The sequence below is a fragment of the Neopelma chrysocephalum genome, unplaced genomic scaffold (genome assembly GCF_003984885.1).
Source record: "Neopelma chrysocephalum unplaced genomic scaffold, ASM398488v2 Primary Assembly neopelma1_97, whole genome shotgun sequence".
In the NCBI taxonomy this organism is placed as follows: domain Eukaryota; kingdom Metazoa; phylum Chordata; class Aves; order Passeriformes; family Pipridae; genus Neopelma; species Neopelma chrysocephalum.
Window position 1 is genome coordinate 5,349,777 of NW_020897760.1, and position 21,410 is coordinate 5,371,186.

The 21,410-nt window shown below is 35.5% G+C and overlaps 1 protein-coding gene across 10 annotated transcripts in view; it reads right to left on the minus strand.

Moving 5' to 3' along the window:
* Window positions 1-561: 561 nt before the first annotated feature.
* The window catches only part of ZNF644 (zinc finger protein 644), a 70,435-nt gene continuing 49,586 nt past the window's right edge, over window positions 562-21,410 (minus strand). For 3 of the 10 annotated variants that reach the window (XM_027694485.1, XM_027694483.1, XM_027694484.1), the window contains exons 3-7: window positions 17,593-17,665; window positions 13,523-16,563; window positions 12,754-13,359; window positions 2,748-2,850; window positions 1,688-2,260 (exon numbers count right to left, since the gene is read on the minus strand). In XM_027694485.1, coding sequence (XP_027550286.1) covers window positions 2,068-2,260; window positions 2,748-2,850; window positions 12,754-13,359; window positions 13,523-16,532 — 3,912 coding nt within the window. In that variant the 5' untranslated portion in view covers window positions 16,533-16,563; window positions 17,593-17,665 and the 3' untranslated portion in view covers window positions 1,688-2,067. Of the gene's footprint in view, window positions 2,261-2,747; window positions 2,851-10,088; window positions 10,212-12,475; window positions 12,589-12,753; window positions 13,360-13,522; window positions 16,564-17,565; window positions 17,666-18,506; window positions 18,639-21,410 lie in introns of those variants that run through there. The other 7 variants (XM_027694486.1, XM_027694488.1, XM_027694482.1 and 4 more) reach the window with 7 other exon arrangements.

A 21,410-nucleotide genomic window follows, 5' to 3' on the forward strand; every position in this document is an offset into this window, starting at 1 on the left:
CTTCCATTTTCACAGCGTATAAAAAAATCTCACAAGCATCCACAAATTTAGAAATTTGTTAGTCTGCATATACATAATTTGTCTGCAATATACTTCAACATCCCAGTTATCTTTTCTAAAATCTCTAAAGTATTTTTTCCTCCAGCCTTTAAATGTAACAATGTAGATTTTCCAGTTATAAGAGAATAAATTCTGACAAGAAAGCTAAACTTAGCTATAGCAATTTGTACAGTTAAACACCTGATAGCACTAATTTAACGACAGCCTTGAAGAGTTAGGATGGCCATATCTGAGGACTCTGTCCTGTTGAGCTGTGCATCTTCAGCCCATCTATTTTATCAGAACATTAACAAGCCTCATGTGTTAACTCTAAACTCCGTGCACCCAGGAAGACAGACATTTATTCATATTTTCCACCAATCAAATGTAATGCGTCTGTGAACAATTCAGTTTATTGCAAGTAAATGTACTTTTACTTAAGATCATGTGAAGATTCTAATCTCAAGCAAGACAAATCAATTTCACAAACTTAATTCACACAATGCAAATAAATGCTTCACATTATAGACATTTAGATTTTCTTTAAACCTTTTTATTTAGAGATTTTTCCGGTAAGGAGATATACCATAGGAAAGCAATTTCACTGGCAGTGAGGTATGTATATACTCTACCAAAATACTCCTCTTGCTTTAACTGCTTTTAACTTTATTTACATATAAAGAAAATATCAATGCATATCCTTGGCTTAACTACAGTATGTTACCCTATATGAGTAAAATGAAATGTTACTTGCATACAAAATTGATTTGTAGAGGAATCTAATTTGATTTAAACAAAAATCATGTTTTGAAGACAGTTTAAATGAACAAACACAATTCATCATGACCAAGACACCTGCACCATATTTCCATCCTCACAGCACATTTATTTCAATAATTCTGTAAGTAGGTCCTTAGCATGAGCATAGTGTTACAGTTTTCATACATATAATCACATCCAAAACAAGCTCTAAAATTTAAGTTGTAAACATTCTCTTCATATGTAGAAACAATTCAATCTGTGTTTGAATTTTCTAAAATGATCAATCTTTTAAACAGAATTATAAATGAAAAGTCTACTCTAACTGTGTAGTGAGCAATGCTTATTAGTACATTTCTACAGTGTTAAATAAAATAGTAGAGGCAAACTTCTGTAAGCAAGTCAGACTTTAAGTAAATCATCATAAAAGTAACAAACTTGTTAACAAAAAGATGCTTTGTAATAAAGAAAGTTGGATTGAATCTACTATGATACAAAAACATAAGGGTAAATACCATCTTTGTTGACAAGTAGGAGGTAGCATGGATGCACCACTTTATTGTCAGTGAGAAATGCAACTGAAGTAAAGAATATTTCCTTACCACAAATTTCCAGTATTATGTACATATTTCTCTTAGAAATTTGTTTAAACAAGTTTCCCTCCACTTTTTAGTACAAAAAGCCTCATGTGATTTAAAAAAAACACTTACACACCTAGATAGAATAGTACTAATTGCCCTATTGGAACGAAACAGTCTCTTGAACTATGAAGTACATGGTATTTAATGCCCTAAGTTGAGTAAATTGTATTAGCAGTTCTTGGTATTATACAAAACACTACATACATACAAACAAAATATAATAGTATCTTATTTTACTATGTAATTCTTTTTGGAATAAACAGAGCCTTGATTTGGGTAACACTGAAGAGAACGTGGTTTCTTTGTTTTATTAAAATCTGTCTTTTAAGTACCCCTGTGCAACAATTTAAAAATGGCTGCCATACATATAATGGTCTTTTATTGATAGTGAACACAGTAACTGACAAAAACATAATAAACCTTAAAAACACATCTTCCACCCTATATAAAATATAAAGACTACTTACTGTAACTGTTAAGTATTCAATTTATTTTGATGTTACTGTAATCCTTCTCTATTTTTCTGTCTTTAGCATTTATAAACATAATTTAGTGTAGCAATTTATTTTAAAAAATGATGAAGTATTTCAAATTTACACCCAATTAAAATTTAAAATGTTTCCTTGTTCTATGATGCTGCTTCTGCCATCAGTAAAGAAAATGAAGTTTCAGTAATTGAAGCAGGCTTTTTAAGTAGTGATGTGACTTCAACCATGCCAGCTCCAGTCCGTGGAAGATTTGCGTTGACAATGTGTCGCTGCAAGTGCTTTATCCAGTCCTCTTGAACAGACAGAGGTCCTCGAAAGACCAGACCACAAAACCTATGCAAATATTAAAATTAATCCATCAAGATATATCTAGCTCTACTGAAAAATTATAAAACACAGACAGTAAGTGGAAAGTCTTAATTTTCTTGAAGTTTATTTCTATATATGTTAGCTGAAAAACTTAGTAATTGAGTTCATTAGTAGTAACTGTGAGCACAAAACCCTGCAGTTTATACAACTCACACTCTCACATTTTTAACACTAGCAATAACAATCTGTTCTTATGTAAGGTTTCTTTTGAAGGACAGAATATTACTTAGACATGACCAGTAAGATTTTAGCTAGAGAAGCAACTGGCAATCACCCAAGTATGACAGAATCAAATCCTCTTGTCCAAATTAATGAAAATAGGCAATTGCTTACCCTCCATATTATTCAGTTTAATCACAAACATTTACGAGATACAATCCTATATCTTTTTATGACTAAAATTAGTAAGCTCTTAGTAATGTGTTCTTTCAATGAAAATAACACTATATACCTGCATCTGAGTATGTAAACTTCATCAGCACTATGAGGTAACGGCAGCATTTTCTTCTTGCTTCCAGATCTTGACCTTGACTTCTTTTGCTTACAGTCTAAAGCTAAGAAGAGAAATTTCCATATGTGAAAGTAATACTTCAATAAGTGTTAACCAAACAGAGATATTCAGTAAGTATTCCCTATAGCAGTAGTGAAAAGACATCTACCTCCTTGTTATTCTACATTTAATTATAATGTAAATCCAAAACAATTACAGTGTATGCTAAGAAACATACTGACAAAACACATGAAGCTATTTTTTTTAGTTTAGCACAGTGCTTGCTCTTTTTAAGACTATATAATTGACAATCAGCATTAAACTGCTGTTTTAGTATCAGGAAGCACCTACAGACCTATTGCAGCATTATACAGAAGCAAAGCACCATTGGAAATTCCCTTTCATGAATAAAATGCTGTCAAAATCTCAAACTTGTTTTGTAGTTCAAGTACCATCATAAGACCACTCACGTTCAACCAAGTTACAACTTCATAAAGTTGTAGCTTTCAGCTACTATGATCACGAATTTTTAGTTTGAATAGAACACATATTTCAACATAAAGCAAAAATCTGTCCTTTTGTTCTAAGAATTTCAAATGAAGCTTCCCCCTTGCTCCTGTCTGAATTCTAGTGCAGTTTACAAAAAGTATGTATTAGTCCGTGGCAGTGGGAGTTCTTATTAGGACAATCAACAGAGATGGCAAGGTCACATTCAGTCTAAGCATTTGAAACTATGTATGAAAATAACGTGTGAGAACAGGAAATGCATAGCAAATGTGTTCAGTTAGCTTTGAGGTCTGTACCTCCTATAAACAGATGTAATGGGAATCTGTAACAAAATCTGGCCATTCTAAGAAGCAGCCGAAGTGGGGGATGAGTAGATTAAACTGAGTTAATATTGTTATGATGAAAACAGCTGATAAAGCTCAAGAAGTTTGTGATTGCTTGAACTGAGAAGTATATCTAGCTACACTCTTCCAAAACAAGACACCAACAATAAAACTATAACACAAATAACTTTTGTAAATAATCAGTTACACCACTTCATCAAAAACTCCACAAAAACTGGAAAGACAGCACCAGGTGGTATTCTTGATACCAAGAAGGTATAATGCTACACTACTGAAGCATCTTAACAGTAAAATTAAAAAAAAATTGTTACACTTGTCTAAAGTTTTAACTCCTATAATATAAAACAGAATAATTAACCTCTTAGTATTTTGAAGCATAAGGTGAGGCAAAACATGTTGATTTAAAGAACACAGGTCTTGACTGCATCCTTCATTTTTCTCATTTCTTCCAAAGGAACACCTCTCCAGCTTTTACTCTGTAGCCCAGGCTTTTAACTTGGTAGATATACCAGACATTTCCCAGTTCCATCCCCAGATTTAAAGATTCCTACAGTATCTAAAATTTTAGAATGAATTTCTGAGATTTGAAGGTATCAGAGAACTAATAAAATAAATTGAAAGCAGACACCGACCTAAAGAGACTTCCTTCAGACCAAAATCAGGAAAACGAGGCTTAACAGCATTTTTTTCTGACAGCAACAATGAAAGCAGTCTGGATATAAAGGCAGTAACCCAAGGTGGCAGGGGGAGAGAGAGAAATGGCCAAGATAACTTCTGGAAAATTGTTAAGGATTTTTTAATACTTTATTCTCTCACCAAAAGCATATTCTTCATTTAATCAGGAAGAAAAAAGATATCATTCAGGCTGTAGGAACTACCAAATAGTATAAATATTTTACATACCGCAACTTCAGTAACAACATCATCAGAAATGTAAGCAGATAAAATACTGGAACCCAGACACCCATGCTCTGAAGAGAACTATTTGTGTGAGGGGCGACTTATCTGAAGCAGTTATTACAGCAAAAGCTTTGCCTTTGATGATTTTGCAGAACATCATGGGAAGAAGGGAAACAGAAATCAGTATTATCCAAATGCAAACACGTCCACGAGTTGTATCTGAGGACAGTTAGCTGATGTCAGTTGATATCAGTAAAATAAAAGAAGCAGTAGATAACAGACTACTAGCGAGGCCAACCTGCATTTTAAATAAGAACTGGTTGATTTCCTTCATGTTGGCAAAGACATTCATTCCCATAAAGAAATTTGATTCTACTCACACACATCCAGAGCATTTCTCTTTCTTTTTAGCCCTGGATTAGTCTTCTGCAACAGAGTTCCTGAAACCTAATGGTTTTGTGTGTATAATCTACTAAGAAAAAAACCCCCTCTGAACTACTGTGCAACCAAACAACAGCAACACTGACAGAAACTGCCATAATGCACCAGAAGAGGTAGTTTCTGCTTCCTTGAAAGGCACCTTTTCCATGAACATTGAGAAAACAAGAAAAACAAAAGAATGGGTATCTTCTCTGAGCCATTTATGATGGAGGCTCTAGACAGAGAAATTACAAAAGAAAGGGCAGAAAATATCACAGTAAATGACATCAAGAAAAAAGATTCAAATTACTCAACGCATTCTCAGAGCAACTTGGCTAAATTTGAAAGTAGATTTGCCCAGGCAATAAGCTGTTACAAAAGACAGAAAACACTAAGAATACTGAACCGGTGTTCTGTAAAAAATTTTTTGTTCCTTTTGTCTTTTGAGCTAGTGAACATATTCTATCACAGTTTAGGGAGCTCAAAGCAGCACAAGTACATTTTGAAGTTACTCCAGTGAAGCTGGAAAAGTGAGCAGAGAAAGAGTAACATCTGTGTAAAGCCAAGTGAAAACCATAATTCCAACAGCAGTTATCAGCCACGCAGACCAGTAATTGTCACATTAGTTTCATTTTGTCTATCCAGAAAGCAACAAGTTTAAATGAAGTCACATGCACACACTTCGGTAGTCTTGATACGATGCTTACAAGTGGTTGCACGCATCAAGTAAGTCACACAATTGCCTCACCCACTGCCTACCCATAACACAGCCATGTTCTGACCAAAACTCAGTTACTGTACTTCCTATGTCTTTACTGTAACAAAGCATGAACTCCTCAGAAAGTATGTTTTCATCGCTTCCACGAAGACACCAAGGATAATTTAGCTCCGGTAAGCTGCATGGAAACTGCAGCAAATTGCCAGAAAGGCAGGAACTACCTTCCACTACTACTTTGTAGTTACAACACTTTCCAAACTATCGTCTTTCGTTCTCCATAAAGGCCTACTTCTTTTTGGAAGAAGCGTCCTTCCTTCAAGTTTGGATACCCGGTGTTTCCCAGTTGCTATTCAAAAAACTTGTAAACAACGAGTCATATCACTTCATCAAACCACTGATACAACATGACAGAGAAGCAACCCATTTAAAACAAGACAATCAAACTCCTGGAGGTGCTCAAGTTCAATTTCAGAGCACACTATTTAGAAAAATATGTGCTAGGTAAAAAGGCTGCATATAAAAATGTTCTTTACCTCTGTGACCACTTATCAAGAAACACTACAAGTAGTGAGAGATAAGAGGTTTAAATGAGCATGCCTAAGACAACATGAATTAGGTAGGTGACAGTTGGAGGCCCTTCATGCTAAGACACTCGGTCTGCAGTGCAAAATTAAAATGCTCTGCTTCCTGATGTCCACCAACATGGAAAGTTTCTTATTTCAGGAAGACTAGACCTGAGTCTTTTAATCAGACTTTATGAATTTTGTTATAGTGTATGTAAGCTAACACAAGTTGAATAATTGCACACATGAATGGAGCTAATTAACCATTTGAAAACTGCCAATTAAAAAGTAAAAAATAATGAAATATCTTTCTTGTACATTTAGTCACTAATTTTTCAAATTCAATCACTCACTATCTATCCTCATAATTACTGCACAGTAAAGTGCACTAAAAAAACCCTCCAGTAATGTGCTCCCTGAAGGATTTTATAGGATGCTGAAAATCAGCTCATTGTGATGGCTGATTGTTTGTAACTGTAACTGCACAGAATAAAGACACGCAAAGTCAGTGGACCTCAGATTTCTGCTGTAGCTGGATATGCTTCCACCACAAACTTCCCAAAGCTACAATTTTGACAAAGCAATATTTGAAATTATTTGGATGTGTAGTGGCCTCGTGAACTGCTACCTCAGTCACACTGTTGGCTTGAAGGCCAGACTTCTTGTTCTGTACTTTATTGTTCCCTCCTGAACTTCTGAAGAAGCAGTCTCCATCTACAGAAGCAACAACCAAAGAATAAAGAGGTGATTCCTAGAAGATGACAGCCAGTATGAAGAGACTGAGTGTGAGAAAAGAGTCAACAAAGAGAAGATGTAAAAAGCCAGAGTGCAAGAGTGTATCAAGAAACCTGGGGAGAGCGGGGTAGGGGGAGGAAGAGGGGCCTAGAGAGAAGAAAAGAAAGGAAGCTGAACATACAACTATAATCAAGAAGAGTGAGATGCATTTTGAAGATTTTGTGTAGGTCTGTCCAACGCTCTCAAGTTAATCAGAAAAAGAAGCAAGTCTGCCACATGCTCTGAGAAACACCAATGTGTTGGTATTCATCAAAATGTGTATTAAAAGGAAATTAGCATCTACTCAAGATGAGCAATTAAATAATTACGTTGTTCGAAGTTGGACTGAATAATGAAAAAAACGTTCCAGCCAGTCATCTGAAGATGATTATGCAAGCAATAATACAAAAGCGACTATTAAGTGAACCTAGACAGGTATTTGCTATACATTGGATTTATAATGCAAACCTACAGGCACAAATAAGATATAATAAAGACTAACCTCAAACAGCCAACAGCTTAGTAACTTTCACTTCTAGGATGTTTTTCTTGAGTCCGTTCTCCAAAGCTACCATTATGTGTAACTATGTCTACTATACTGCTAAAACTGTCAAGTTGCATTTGAAAAAAAAAGAGTAAGATTTAACTAAATATAATCAAATTACTGACTCTGAAGAAGTAGGGCATCTGCCAGAAAAGCAATATGATAACAGTCAATATCAAAACCACGTGCAAACAAATCGAAAATCTGAGAAGACTAATATGTAAGCTACTGTAGCACTAGGAGAGGTCTCATTGGTGGCATGCAGAGATTACTATATTTCTCTTAAAAACAGTAATGCCTTGATAATTCCCCTAATAATTGCCAAATAAAAGAATTACAGCATTCATGTTTACACACGATTATTTAATTACAGGAAGATACTGAGAAAATAATCAGCCACTGTGGTTTCTTTCTGGTAGTTACATTTACTTTAGAAGAGCTAAGAAAGGTTTCATGAAAACAGAAGAAGGAACCTGTATAAACATATCCTCATTGTCTCCATACAACAGCTGAGGGCCATTGAAGGTTCAGCTGTGGCTGAGGCCAAACTGAAGACATCTTGAAATTGCTCTCAACTGCAAAAATTTTTTAATAATAAAACTTGAGATCTCCCCAAGAACAACACTCACAGCAAAGTTTAAAACTAGTGCGTGCTAGTGAAATCTTGCATTAAAATCATTCTCTTGAGTTATAAAGTGGAATATCAAATAAAACCACGTTTAAAAGTATGTTTTCTCATCTACAAGCCTTGCATTAAGCTTGCTTGAATGAAAAGTCAGGGCGCAAAGTTTACAAGCTTCACAGAGTTACAGCAATATAATGACTAAGTTAATATAAATATACATTGGCTGCATGTTATAGCTAGAACTTAATATTGACTCTTTAAGTCAATGGTTTCAGCAAAAGGCCTTTATCCATGGTACAGGCCATTTATCTGACTTAGCTCAAGCTTCCGAGTTCAAAAGATTTTTTTTTTCAAAGTTTTGTTTCTAACCTGTTATCGGAGGTTCTAACCTCATTTCATTTATAACCTAATTTTAAACCAAATTCTAGGTCCAATGATAAAAGACTTGAGTTTTCTTTCAGTTCTTTAAAAAAATGTGGCAACTGTTCTGATGAGAAGGTAAATACTTCACTAGCAAAATACACTTCTTATAGAAAACAAACAAAAATCCCTGAAAGCACCCTAACAAGCTTGCTTCACTCTTCCCATTTAGCAAAAGGGAAGCTAGGTACAAACAGCTAGACCAGGATTCAATCTCTGTGTACTATCCTGTCTGCCACTGTGGTTCTTTCACTGAATTATTAAGTTCTCAATGTGCAATTCAAATAGTATAACTACTGAAAAATACTTCATCAGTAGGTGTGTAAGAAAAATAACTTACCACAGGGCTAGTATCAAATCAAAGCAGTGGTAAATGAAGTCCACTACCATCACCTTTCTACTGAATAAATATGAAAATTTTCAGAATCACTGACTAAAGACATATTCTCCTACGCATTAGACATTACTGCATCTGCTGACTTCCTTCTAAATCTGCTTTGTTATAGCATTAATGTAGTGTAACATAAGACCTGGCAGCCACAGGCCCATTCTGTAAAAATATTTCTTTTAGCCTTCTGCAGAGAAAGCTTGCAAATCAGTTTGTCATTCTTAGCATAATGAATTACATTTGCAGATAAAAAAAGGATTATGCATTTTCTAAGAGCATTATGTAAAAGTCTGTGCTTGTTAACACAGAAAAGTGATGGCTGCCCTTCTTAATTACAGAATATTCCAGACTTCATATCTGCCAAATTTCCTCACTATATTGCATCTCTACTCCTCAATTTGCTGTTGTGAAGTCCCACTAATCTCAGCAATAATCCAAGTAAACTCAGAAATTTCCTACAGCCAAGCAAGCTGCAGGCCTCTGGAAACAAATCAAAATATGGAATATTAGATGAATTTCAAAAGGAAGTGTGTTTTAATTAAAAACATTAATAGCAGTGCCAAATGCTGTACTACACTCAATGTCAGTTTTTGGGTTGTGAGCCAAACAAGAAATGAAACCAACTACATACAGTATGTTGTTAAAAATATACAAAGTATAAAATTATTTGCTTTTCCTATTTTACTACAGTATTCTTCATAATTATATGTACTAGACTGTAAAAATTACTTGTTGTTTTGTTGCCTTTGTTTTCCCCCGCTCTCATTTTTGAGATACTTTTAAACACTTCATTAGAAGGCCAATTATCTGGTTTGAAAGTTGTGATATTGTAGGAAAACGAATTTAAGCAACCATCTCTTAGTTTTGCTTACATACCTTAAATGTTGGATCCAAAATCAAAGAGTAAGAATGAAAATCAGACATGAGAGTGGACAACAGCAACATACCTTATCTTACAAGTTGCTGAAGTTTTAAGGCAAATAAATTGTTTACCAGCAGAAGCTTCAAAATTATTTTGAATTAACATATGCTTTTGTCCAGTCTGATGAAGAAAATGTATCATAGACAGACTTGCTTTTACATCTGTAACAAAACATACCTGTCCCAGTCAAAAGTCCAGCACTCTTCTTTCGTGCATAAGCGCGTAAGTGGTTGGACAGGCTAACAGCACTTGTAAACGTCGTATTGCAATGCACACACGTTCTAAGCTTCACAGGCATACCTATCATTCAAAAGAAAACTATAATCCAGTTCTCTCTTCAAAAAATGAAATTCTCAAAGCGTTGTAAAAAGTTTTCTGCAATAAAGATGGTTTAAAATATATTCACTGCATTGACGCAATTGTTTAGTATATTAGAAGGATCCATGTTAACCGTTATTAGTTTTCCACCTGGTGCTTTAAGCCAAACCACGTTATTTGAAAAATAACAGAAAGGAGGCAACTTGAGCCCATTACGCTACTCTGCATTTAATACCAACTACCAAGTTCCTACAGATCTCCACATTATGAAGCTCTAATCCAAAATACAATCCTGCAATTTGAGTAGCACAATTCTGTTGAGAAATTTCAGAGCTTTCAACATTTCCAATAAAGAGAATTTGGAAAGTCAAGTTGACAAAGTGGTAATTAAAAGTGTTTCACGCATAAGACTGAAGAGCTCCATACTAAAATTAGTCTGTTGTTGAAGGCTCAGAGAAAAAGGTGGTAAAACACACCACTGAACAGCTGTTAGACAAAATGTTTTGTTCAGTGCATTTCTGTTCTTACTTTAGATGTGTAATTGATAACGAAAGTAAATGAAGGTTTTTGCTAAAATCTTTGTGCTAAATAAACGATCAACAAAGCAACATGCTATTTATCACAGGAAAACAGTGAAACAGTACTGAAGTCCTCACTTACAGACAAAGAAACCGTAGTAACTTATCCCCTGCTCACTTCACCATAATGTTTCTCCCTTCATTTTACCACAGATATATTGTTTTGGTCAACTAATATTTCAGGTTCTCTACTAATAAATTATTAGAAGAATAAATAAAAAAGCTAAAACTACTCAGCTGGAAAGCCTCTGTTTGCAGGAAAGAAAGAATGCTATTCTCCAGCAGCCACAGAAGACATGCTGTTTTTTCAGGCAAGTTGCAGAAGAAGAACACTTGGTTGGTAAAAACCTTTTAAAAACTATAACCAGAATCAGAAATATTTGTCTTTTTTAGGAAAAATGGAAGATTTTCAACTTCAGGTTAAATATTTTCTTATTCAACTGGCGCAGTGCGTTAGTTGTCAAATTCTGTTACCTCAGCCGCAGAAAACTATAAGGGCCCCATTCGTATCTGTTAGTACTATGCAAGCGTATGTTTATTTTTACTTGGCTGTTCATCACAACCAAACAGGTGCTACCTAGTATTGAGTAGTAAATATTAAACAGAAAGCAATACACAGTGTCAGGTTTGGCAAGCTATTCCTTGAGCATTTTCAAATCATTAAGCCTGTCAAAGATGCACTTCCTTTATTAAGCAATCTCCTGTCTTAAGGGACAACCACAGAAGTCCAGAAGACATAAAATATAACTCTGTTCCACTTCTATGTCATTTTAGAAAGCCACCTTTGTTAAGAAATTGATTGCTACACTTTTGTAGTCCCCTAAAAGAACTTCCGAGCACATCAGATTGTTGTTTTTATTTGTTTATAGGAAGAAAAGAATATAGCTGAAAAAGTACTAGGCACTGCCAGTTTTTCTAACCTGGGTAATAACAAGAAAAGCAACAGAACAAAAAAAAAAGTCAGGGGTATAAAAATAAGATCCTGCTCCTCAATCTAAAGAATCCTGCAGCATTATAAGGTGGTGTCCAAACAAGAAACAGGTAAATGCAAGCTCTACATACACATTAAAAAGGATGTTGTAAGAGTTCCCCAAGACTAGAAATAACTCTTATGTGACAAGTAGGTTAAAAACATCACTCTAAAAGCCTGCTCTATTAGTATACAGACTAGCTAGGAAGTTGACTGTAGAATGGTTTCATTAGCACAATCCTCGGCAGAGGGACAATCTAGGTCCTCATCAGTCAGAGGCTGTGCATTAGAAACCTGCTGGCTACAACTGTATTCCAACAAAGCATGAACCAGCACAGGTCATCACTCAGGATAGACAGGCCCTAAGCAAGCATGAGTTTCTCAGAGCAGCCGCAATTTTGCAACAAACAAGAATTAATCTATGTTGTAAGAGTATGTTTGCCTAAAACCATCAAAATTAGTTGACAGTGCTTCACCAATTTGCAATATTATGCATTTATAATGGTATCAACAGTTCTGTTAGTTTGAGCAAATGCTGCCTTGCACATATCTCAAGGATTTAAATGCAGTAATTCCCAAACCAGCTGCTTTAATGCCTGAAAACAGGGTTACAAGCCCGAACATTTCAGAACTGTTAGTCTACCAAATATGCAGGGACACTTCAACTTGTTTACTGCAGGATGTGTCTTCTTCCTTACTGAGGCTCACTTTGTGTCCGCTTTGAATTTGTATGCCCAGTCATATGCAGAACAGGAACTATGTTCCATGCAAAAACCCCTCAGTGCTGCTGAGGGGTTTTTTCACTTTAGGAAAAACATGTCAGAAAAATTTGCTGTGCTACCTCTCGCAGTCAAGTGTCCTCTGGAAATGAAACAAGAATTAAATGAACAGAATCCCAAATAAAATACTTTGCACTTGTGTATTTTCTCTGAATTAGAGGATTCTTTGGAAATGTTGTCAAGAAACACCTTCTTACCTGACTGCATAGTCAAGTCCATTTTTTGTGGCTGATACATCAATGGACTGTCTTCATTTAATGGAAGAACACATTTCTGAACAAACCTCTTTCTTGCAGTTTGATTATGAATCTTTTGAGGGGAAACATCAGGATTCCTTTCTTCTCCTAATCTCTTGTTTTTCAGGAGTTCTATCAGTGTAAGTGACTGATTTTTTTTGCCATCATGTAGTACTGCTTTTGTTTCATGACATTCGTTTAGGAAACTCAGCCCTTCTTCCTCCGATGCAGACACAGATATATCTTCAGTCTTTAGGCCATTATGGTATGCTTCAAGAGGTATAACATTCTGAGATAAAAAGTCATCATTTGATGCAAATTTCTGAGCAACAAACGGCCTGGGAATAATGCGGCGACTGTTCAAAGCCTTTAGGATTTTTTCATACTTCTCTTCATTTTGCATCATCTCGTTCAGAACACAGATCGGAGACTTGTGTGCATCCCACTTGGTTTTGCCAAGCCTCTTCAGGTGTCCTCGCACATGATTAGACAATCCAATTTTAGTATCGAACCAGCCTCCACAGAGCTGACATGTATGCTCAGAGGAAGTTTCAGATTTTTCAATTGCTACAAAGAAAATAATTATAATGTTTTTTGACAATTATATATAGTTAAACATGACAACAAATCATGAGAGGCTTTACAACAAGATAAAGCAAGTCTTGTATAGTGCTCAATAAATCCCTTTGTCCCCTTTACTTTGTACCCAAATAATAAAAAAAAATCTTACCTTTTCTAACACGTTTAACAGGAGTTCCTGTTCCAGCTCTTTTAAAATGCTGCATTTTGTCACTTGTTGCTATCTGTTCTGGTGAAACAACATGTCGGGCTTCATAGCTTAGTCCAGCTCTGTGAAGATGTCCTCTGACGTGATTGGACAAGCCAACACCTGTTTCAAAGGTTGCTGGACAGTATGGGCAGGACTTCTTTTCAAGCGACAAATCAGTCCAGTGGAAAACTGAATTATGCTTTGGCAATGCTGATCCTACATTTTCTAAATTCTGAGGATCATGCAAATCATGCAAGAAGTTACTACCCTCAGCATCTTCATAATACTCAAAATAAAAGCCATCATTCTGCTCATAACCAAGTGAAGATTTATCACCAGCTTCATTATCTTCCATTTTACCTTTGAATATGGGGAATAGGTTTACATGCTCCTGATTAATATCACTGTAAGATTCATCCTCCACAGACTGTGTAGTGTAATCACATAGTTCAACATTATCCCATGAACTTTCATCCTCCGTTTCATAGCTGTCTTTTTTTTCAGCAGAGTTAAGTTTCTGTAAAACAACAACAGTCATTTTATGCAGAAAATCTGGATAGCAATCCAAATCATCTGTAACAGAGCCTTCCCTCTTGGATTCTTTAATCACTCTTTTTACACCTACATGCCTACGATCTTTACAGCCTTCCGCCCTTTTGCAATCAAGGCTATTTGAATCCATGACAAAACAATTATTACGGGGACTACTTGATGAAGAAAATAAATGTAAAGCACTGACAGATTTGGACTCTTCCTTTTTTAAATGCAAAGGATAAGAGTCACTAGATTTTTTAATCATCCTGTAGTTTTCATATCTGTGTCTATATAAATAATTACCACTTTTTTTGGCACTAGCTTTCTGCTTTGCTGCTTGATGAAAACATTTACGTTTTTGGTCAATGCTATTTCTAATCAAAAAGTTCTTGTTTGTAGAATTTAGATTGCACACACTTACAGATGACTGTGAAACGCTTTTCCGAGCCTTCTGTATCCTGTAGGGTCTCTTGTGAAGTTTTGTGAAGTTACTGGACTGTGAAGTAGAGCCAAATGATCTTTTTACATCCTGTTTTAAAGCTGAGTTCTTTGGAAAAGTAGAAGAATGTTTGATCAACTGTTTCGTCCTGCCACCAAAACCTAAAGACTCTTCTATTATACTGCCTTTTCTCTTCTGTAGTCTAAGATGGCTACCAAAGGGATCAATGCATGATGCTGGATGCAAATATGCCATGTGTTTTTTCAAAATGCTTCTAGCTGAAGTAGCAAATGGACACATCTTACACATATATGTCGATGACTTTCTTGAGGATCCTAAATAGGGATCTTTCAAGGATGCCTTTTTCTGGGTTTTCCTCTGGGATATGTTGCTACCAATAATTGAACATTTGACTACTGCCCCATGAGCAATCCCTCGATGGCATTCCAGTTCATTTTCTGTCACAGCCATGAAATTGCATTCCTCACAGCAGTAATATCTTTTATCTTTTTCATGGGTCTTTGCATGCTGCACAAACGTTTTGGGACAATTGGTACCAAATACACACTGCGGGCATTGTAACCGTGCACTCCTACCCTCATCCTGAAGTTCTTTCAGCTCACGAATTTCTTCCATCAGTTTCTGCCTTCTTTCCTGGTGAATTATCATATGTTTAAGAAGTGAATTACGATCTCGAAATGTCCTTCCGCATTCCCTACATGCGTAAGGCCTGGGGACATTGAGATGTCGGAAATGACTGTTCCCATCTAAATGGTACATCATATGCCTATGCAGATGTTTCTTCTCTCTAAAATTCACATTGCACTTTGTACAGGGATAAAATGATGGTTCATCAGTACTGAAAGTAGATGGTGATTCAGAATCATTCTGTTCACATTTGTTTTTCAAAGTATTGGAAAGAAAAGTGCTAGTGTGAACAGGAGAAGTATCTTCTGCACAATTACTACTGGGACTATAAATGAGCTGCTGGATAGCATCAACAGTTTCCAGCTCTTCATCTGTGGATTCAGGCTTTACTTTACTCAATGAGTATTTCTGTGGTTCTACTATTTGTAGCTCCTCATTTTGCTCTAAGAAGTCAACATTTAATAGTTTTGACTTACTAGGAATACAACTGGTATCATCAAAACAGTCTTCAGTATAGCGCGTTATTTTACTAACATCCATTTTCCTTTTTCGCTTTTTTTCTAGCCCTACCTTACAGTGAATGGGAGACTTCTCTATTGTTTCTTCATTTGTCATAAGAAACTGTATAAACTCTTTTTGTGGATCCCAGCTGGGATCACATCCCGATCCAAAACCACCTGTACCTGAGGAAATGCCTGTTAATGTATCAACACAATCATCTTTTAATAGTAAATTTTTATCATCCTCACAAACTTCTACTTGGCCTACTAAAGTGCTGTCTACACTATTTCCTACTGTTTTCTGTGAATCACAACCAATTGAAGCAGAGGTAGCTAGATTTTTAATGGAATGAGTCAGGTTCTTAGCATGTGCTACATCAGGTAACAAAAATAAAACTTGGTGCTGATTTGATTTCTGTGTTGTACTCTTTGCAGGCAGCTGAAGATCATGAACCACTGTCAAAGTTGAGCAGGAATCCGTGTGATGACCTCCAGGCTGTCCAGTGGTTAATGAAACACTGCCTTTATTCATAATGGAAGTCTTTGTTGAGGTGGAGTGTGAAACTGGTCCATTAACAGCAGTTCCTCTAGACAACATAAATTTTTCACTAGAAACAGTAGGAGCACCAGTGTGTATAAATAGAGAAGCCTGGCCTCCACTTAAGGCTTTTTCAGATCTGTCCCTTGATAGCTCCTCAGGCAGAGTCAATGTGTTGTTCTTCTGAAATGACGTGTCACTCTCTTGTGGTTTAGGAATGCCACCTTCTTCCTCAGATATGAAATTATCATCACAAAGGATTTCTTCTTCTTTAGCACCAGAGACTTCAGTATTTATCTCTAAATCATCCATATTGCTGGTCTGTCCATTAAGTATATTTATACTAAAAAACAAACAAGAAAAGAATCAGGTAATCACAGAAATAAATAATGGCAATTTTAATTTACAGTTCTTTTCAGGATCACTCTTCTTCACACTGTAGTCTACAAAGATGTTTTGAACTTCTTAAAAAAATATTTTTTATTTAGGATATTCATGACATTTAAAAATAATCAATGAAGCAGCTAAAATATACTATTTTGCTATGCAATATTAATAACCATACAGCAAACTAGTCACTGCCGAGTATCCCAGTTCAAAGAAGCCTGAAGACCTACACACAAATAAGATAGAGAAAATTAGGTTGTCAAAACACCTGTGAATACATTCTGCATGTACATAAACACAGAGTTTACCTTTAGTTGTTTTCTAGAAGTAAAGCATGTAAGGAGAAGAGGCTACACAGACTAGTAATTTTAGTTTGGTTTGTTTTTTTTTTTAAACATACTTCCTCTAGCAACTAGGAAACTAAAATAATCTTTATGTTTCTCAAGGTAGCACTTTTTTCAAAGTACTTGCATACAAGTGACCTGATGCTACATGGAAGCCTGCTGGGGTGTTTACTTTGGTATTATAGGATTTCAGAGCATGGTAATAACAGTATCTACTAGTACAGAGAACAACTGCATATAAATTCCCTATGGGAGGCTTTATTTTTCTACAAGTGACTTTTATTCTTACACCAAATTATCTACCTAATGCTTAGTGAGCACAAAGGAGTTGCCTACACATGAAAATCAGCGTGTGACCAACAAGAATGTAAACTTCAGTCTACCCTGCCATTCACCTCTCATATGGGTCCTCAGAACACAGTGAGCATAAGGCATTAAAATATTCGTCTAGGAGCAAGAAACGTCTATCTGCATTTTATGGAAATCACATATTTTACCCTTAAAGAGTACCACTTGCTTTGATGTTCTGGGGGATTTGATTCCTGCCATCACATAGTTCCTGTTACTAATTAACATTTTGAATAGAGCTCAGTTAAAAGGAGTCATTACTTAACTCTCTAAATTAAGATGTTATAACTCACAACTAATATCCATGGCTCCCTGCAATGGTCCTTTATCGAAATCAAGGAAGACCACTCTGGACATCCTTTTTTCCTAAGGAGAGAAAACAACCTGGTTAAACACAACCACTTTAATCTTCATATGTCACACTCTAAAGTAAGTCCAGCATTTCTTTTAGTTTTTCAATTCAACATTATGATAGCTATCCACACAATTCAAAGCTAGCTACGGCCTCATGGAAGTTCTTTGTTATTGTACTTGTTTTGTTTCAAATCGGCAAAAGGACAAAACAAATACTTAACCTCCTTTAAGTTTGTAAAAAACAAACCCTAATGTAAGATGACTTACTTTTGCAGATGAAAGTCATTCTATTTGGAGTAGAAATACAACGAAAAAAATAAGTCATCAAAAAAATATTTCCTTTCCTACTCCATCACTGGACTACCCAATTTAGAAAAATAAAGCAATGCTCATGTCAGAGGCATAATAAATGCTAAAAGTGTGTGAAATATTTTGTTGTATTATTTATCTATAACACACCTTTATGCAAATGTTCTACTAGACACCCCAGTTTCTCATGTTCCCATTTCTTAGATTTTTGCATTTCTTTGCTGTTTTGATATGGGTCATTTTCCACTAAAATAACAACTTCCAATAAGATCATACTCAAAGCTATCACCCTAAAATGGTGATAATACACCACCCAGCAGGAGTCTTTACATCACGTACACAAGTTAGAAATGGGCAGTGCAAACATGCACTAAGAATCGGTAATGCAAAAGTCAATTAAAAGAACTGAAACCTCCAACACATGCACAACAGCTGATGCACAGCACCTCCAACAATTTGACAACTCAGTATTGTAGGTTTCATAAGTATTAGGCAGCAGAGTATAAAAACATTCACAAAAAGTTTATAAGAAATTGAGTAGGACCATTTTCCCTCTAAGATATGTGTTTTCCTTGTTTAATTATTGCAGAGGTAGATGAAAGTGTGCTCAGTCAATTTGAGAGCCTGTATTAGCTTTTCTCAACAGGAAGCAACGTTGCTAACGAAGTGGTAAATTCAGTGTTAATGAGTGGCTTCACTGTTACCACCTCTGAGGTAAAACCTTCCATGTTCCAAGTTCCACCCATCTGTTCTGGTGTGAGGGGTTCAGAGGAAGAACAGACGCTTCCCATTTAAAGCAACTTCACTGGTACCCCCTGAACAGCAGGGAGGCAAACTGAGAATATTGTGCTGGTTGGAGACTGCAATCCTCATTATCAGAATGGCTCCTGAAAACTTCTCACAGGTTTACATGATGAAGACAAAACCATACTGATGCTAAATATTAGTGGTAAAGCTTAAGTTAAAAAGGTGGCTAGGACACCCTATGATCACCATTAAACAGAGATTCTCTTCAGAGTTATCATGAGCAGTATCTAAAACATTACCCCATGCAATCCTGTAAGAGACTCCTTTCCATACTGTGTATTTATGGAGATTGTGAACTACTTCATATGGATCTGACTAGAAGTCTTCTATGGTAATACAGCTGTCCCTACAGATTCAGTCTTTGAATCAAGCATGAAACGCTTATCAATAATATCACTGCTACATTTTAATAATTTCCTGCTAATTATCACATTTTTTTCCAGCTATCAGGATGCTACAGTTCACTATTTTTTGTGCAGGACAACAAGAAGAAAGTTAACAGCTTTAACAGTGTGGCATTAGAGAAAATACAGAATATAAATTTTCAAATTACAGTAATTTAGAGTCTTGTGACGACACTGAGCCAAGATGCAATACTTCAGTTACATTATCTACTCCATGTATCAAAATTTATGCAGTAACAATGATAGGTATAACTAATGCCATGTTTTTGGAGGAAATGTTATCATCTAACTCATCCCTAGAGGAAAAAAAAGAAAAATCAGTCATTGTAACTAAGATGAAAGCAAGTTTATGCAATATTATTTGTATGCTTCCGTCACAGTTTTAAAATTATTGTCCCTTTATCGTATCAGGGATACAAAATTATTAATTCTGCCAAAATATAAAACAATTAGTGTATTTGAAAAATTAAACATTGAGATAAAACTTTAAATTTGCTGAAAACAGTGCTTATATTCTCTGCCAGGTACTACGTCAACTACAGAGCTGAGGTAATTTTTATTTAAGCACATAGTGCAATATACCTAGGAGATACATAAATGTAAAAATGGTGATTCTCAAAAAGCCTACACAAGCGTACACAATCCCACGCTCATACCTTTGAAACACACTTTATCTAAAAGGCTAGGCCAAACTCAATTATTTCTGTTAAGCCTTGAATGACTGTAGTGCACTTAACAGCGCTGTTCCTGGTTTACATGATACACTATTTATTATATAGAAATTATTTCATATTTCAAAGTAGAAAACAACCAATTATTTAGCCAACTAAGCCACATTCCACCACTATTACTTAAGTAATTACAATTTACATAACTTAAAATATTGTTTTTCTTCATAAAATATCAGTTTTAAAAACCATATGTTCTGCAGATATGACTGCCTATGGCCAAATAGTCTAAGCATTAAAAAAGTATTAGGTCATATCTATCTTCAAGTTGACAGATCATAATTTAAATGCCTTAAGGTAATCTTATTGTCTTAAAAATCTTGAACATCAGTATTTTTGCAAACTATCAGCACTTGCTATAACACCCTTACTATACTACATCTTGAGGTTACTACAGAAGAAATGAGGTGATAATTGCATATTAACATAATTATTTGGTAATCCCTCTGAGCAAGCTTCCTAGGTCACTCAGTAATTCAGATTAGATGCAACCTTCCTGTCATCAGATCTATGCTGTCCACTTTCTGTTCATTAATAATTCTTTTTGATAGGAATGTACTTAATTCCATTGTTCTATGTACATTATTAATTGTATTTATTACCAGTAGGTTTATGACCTTTCCAAGTTCTTATTTCATAACGACAACCTTTACTACGCAAGAGGGTCACACACAAAATTAAGAGCATTGCTTTGGTCAATTCTACAATGCCAGTTCATTAAAGCTTACGCTCCAGTGCTATATATACTATGCTGCTGCCTACTAGCAGTTGTAGGCAAGAGATCTGTCAGTCTCTATTGCAAACCTCATGTTATTTTATAGGGGTTTATAACAGATTTGAAAGCACATTGGAGCTGAAATATTAAGATGGAAGAATTTGGTTGAGTTTCTGAAAAGCATGAAGTGCTTTTATGTGTTCTGATATCAAGTTTCTCACTAAATTCATAAATATGAGACGATGAGCTAAAAGCACAGAGCGACTATTAAGTAGCACAAAAACTTAGAAGCCATCTCCTAAATGGATTTAATTTAATCAGCCTAATTAAAGAAACTGAAGGAATATAGAGTCTTTCAGCAGTTCTGTAATGAAGGCAAAAATATACTTGTCCTGTGCTAAGTAACTCCTCATAAGTCAAGTTCTTTAAGCAGATATGTGAATAGCCAGGACACTCAAGGGATTATTCAAATATTCAAGAGATAGGAAAGGTGCTTCAGGTTTGCACTGTTCCCATTTAGATTTTTCTTCAAGACTTCATTATGTAAATATAGAAAACTAACAAAACCTATCATTTTAGCCTATCATTTTATCAGATGTTCCTGTAATAAAGCTTTCTCAAGTGACAGATTATATTAAAGATGATAGAACCGAAGTCTCAGACTTTTAGGCAACAAACAGCAGACCAGAGAGAGGTTAAGTACATCATGGCACAGGACTGAAAAGGCATCTCCTTCCATTCTGCCCCATTACGCAGTCTATGGCTTTAGCAACTTAATCATGGTAAATATCAAG